The 2633-nt window shown below is 46.9% G+C and overlaps 1 protein-coding gene across 3 annotated transcripts in view; it reads left to right on the forward strand.

The window, feature by feature from the left end:
- The window catches only part of SCARB1 (scavenger receptor class B, member 1), a 67685-nt gene that overhangs the window by 51287 nt on the left and 13765 nt on the right, over positions 1-2633 (forward strand). For all 3 annotated transcript variants that reach the window (XM_010841270.1, XM_010841272.1, XM_010841271.1), the window contains one exon: positions 576-649. In XM_010841270.1, coding sequence (XP_010839572.1) covers positions 576-649 — 74 coding nt within the window. The remainder of the gene's footprint in view (positions 1-575; positions 650-2633) is intronic.

Consider the following 2633-nt stretch of genomic DNA (forward strand, 5'->3'; position numbering starts at 1 on the left):
TTCCCCCGGAGAAGGAAATGGCAACCCACTCCAGTATTCTTGCCTGGAAAATCCCATGGACAGAGGAGGCTGGTGGGCTATAGTCCACGGGGTCACAGAGAGTCGGACACGACTGAGGGAGTAAACAGTAGGGACCAGGCATGCTTCCTGATTCAGACTTTCTCTTTCAGATGCTGGCAGGAGGGAATGGAGAGGGGTGGGGGGTTGGAGAAGATAGTGACTTTATCAACGTGCAAATCTATTTTATTTGGAGGCTGGAGGGAGGGGCAATGACTGAGAAATATCCTTCTGTACTCAGGAATGCCTTGTATGAGTGGAAAGATGGAAAGGATTATTTTTTCCCATCCAGAGATAGTCTGGTTCTCTGGAGGGGTTCCCTCAACGTTGTGGACATAAGAGCCATTTGGGGAATATGTTTTTACCCATCAGGGGTTAGAGTGGGTAGAGGAGACCCCAGCAGATGGGCACTTCACCTGGGACATGCACCTTCTTGAATGGGACCAGGGAGAGGGGAATTAGAAGGGATTCCCGGGGGTCCAGGAAGGGCTAGCCCCTCACTGTGCTTGTTGCCGCAGGTCACCGGAATCCCCATGAACTGCTCTGTGAAACTGCAGCTGAGCCTCTTCCTTAAGTCTGTGAAAGGCATCGGGTGAGTGGGGTCTGTGAGCAGGGGCTGCCTTGCGGTTGAGAGATCGGGGACTCAGGGAGACTCTGGCCTTGTTCTTGGGAACTCAAAGTCTGGGGAGGGATGTGGGATTTGGTCCCTGCCCCTTGAACTCCTAAGGGGAATCTTAGCTCTGAGCTGAGTCCAGACCACATCCTGACACCCTTGCCTTTTCTCTGTTGACGTTTGTCCCCCGTTAGTCAGAATATTCTATCCAAGCTGTTTCTCCCTTGACAGGGTAGCAAAAATTAAAACCGTGTTTGAAAATGGAAACTTGGCCAACCTCATTCTCTAGTGAGACCATTCACCTGAGGGGGGAGAGGTGTTTTTTTATGTTTTTAATTGCAGTGTAGTTACCTTACAATGTTGCTTTGTTTCTGCCATACATCAGAGTGACTCAGCTCTGTGTGTGCGTTCATCCCCTCTTCCTTGGGTTTCCTTCCCGTTCAGGTCGCCATGGAGCACTGAGTACAGTTCCCTGCGCTGTAAAGCAGGTTCTCACTAGTTATCTATTTTACACATAGTATCCATTGTATTTATGTCAATCCCAATCTCCCAACTGATTCCAGCTCCCTTCCCTCCTTGGAATGCATACGTTTGTTCTCTAATGTTTGTGTCTCTATTTCTGCTTTTCAAATAGATTCATCTGTCCCATCTTTTTAGATTTCATATATAAGTGTTAATATACAACATTTGTGTTTCTCTTTCTTATTTCATTCTGTGTGACTGTCTCTAGGCCCATCCGTGTCGCTGCAAACTGCACAATTTCATTCCTTTTTATGACTGAGTAATATTCATATATATATATATACACACACACACACACACAGAGCACATCTTTATCCATTCTTCTATTGACGAACATTTGGGTTGCTTCTGTGTCTTGGCTGCAGTGAGCACTGGGGTGCATGTATCTTTTTGAATTACTGTTTTCTCTGGGTATATGTCCAAGAGTGGGCTTGCTGGGTCATATGGTAGACAGGAGAAATTTTTTAAGCACAGGTTTTCTTTTTCTGTTTTTTTGTTTTTCCAGTAACAGCTTCATCAAGATTTAATTCACACGGTACCAAACTCACCCTTTAAGAACATACAGTGCAGTAGGATATTCACAGAGTTGGACGACATCACCACAGTCCATTTTGAAACTTTTCCATCAACCCACAGAAGAAACCCTGCACCGTTAGCCGTCACTCCCCACTTCCCTCAGCCTCAGGCAACCCTTAATTTACTTACCATTTCTCTGGATTTACCCATTTGGGCCATCTTATGTGAACAGAGTTGTATGTGACTAGCTTCTTTCACTTAGCCTGGGGTTCTCAGGGCTCATCCATGTTGTAGCAGGTGTCAGCACTTCAGTCCATCTTACTGCTGAATAATATGCCATTGCCTGGCAAGACCGTGCTTTTATTCATCAACTGATAGACATTTGGGCTGTTTCTGCTCTTTGGCCGTTATGAATAATGCTGCTCTAAATCTTTAAAAAAGTTTGTGTCTTTCGTTTTTGGCTGTGCTACGTCTTTATTACTGTGTTCAGGCTTTCTCTGGTTGCAGCGGGCAGGGGCTACTCTCTGGTTGCGTTGCACAGACTTCTCGTTGTGGTGGCTTCTCTTGTTGTGGAGGACAGGCTCTAGGCTCACAGGCTCAGTAGTTGGGGTGTACCGGCTTAGTTGCCCCTTGGCACGTCAAGTCTTCCTGGACCAGGGATGGGACCTGGGTCCCCGGCATTGGCAGGCAGATTATTAACCACTGGACCACCAGAGAAGTCCTGCTCTGAATATTTATGCCTGAGTATGTGGATGTATGTTTTCATTTCTCTTGGGTAGATAGATATCTTACAGCAGAATTGCTGGGTCCTCTGGTGGCCCTATGTTTAACCGTTTGAGGAACCGTCAGACTGTTATCCAGGGCGGCTGCACTATTTCACACTCCCACCAGCAGCGTGGGAGGGTGCCAGCATCTCCATGTCTTC

Source organism: Bison bison, unplaced genomic scaffold, assembly GCF_000754665.1.
Source record: "Bison bison bison isolate TAMUID 2011002044 unplaced genomic scaffold, Bison_UMD1.0 scf7180017864160, whole genome shotgun sequence".
In the NCBI taxonomy this organism is placed as follows: Eukaryota; Metazoa; Chordata; class Mammalia; order Artiodactyla; family Bovidae; genus Bison; species Bison bison.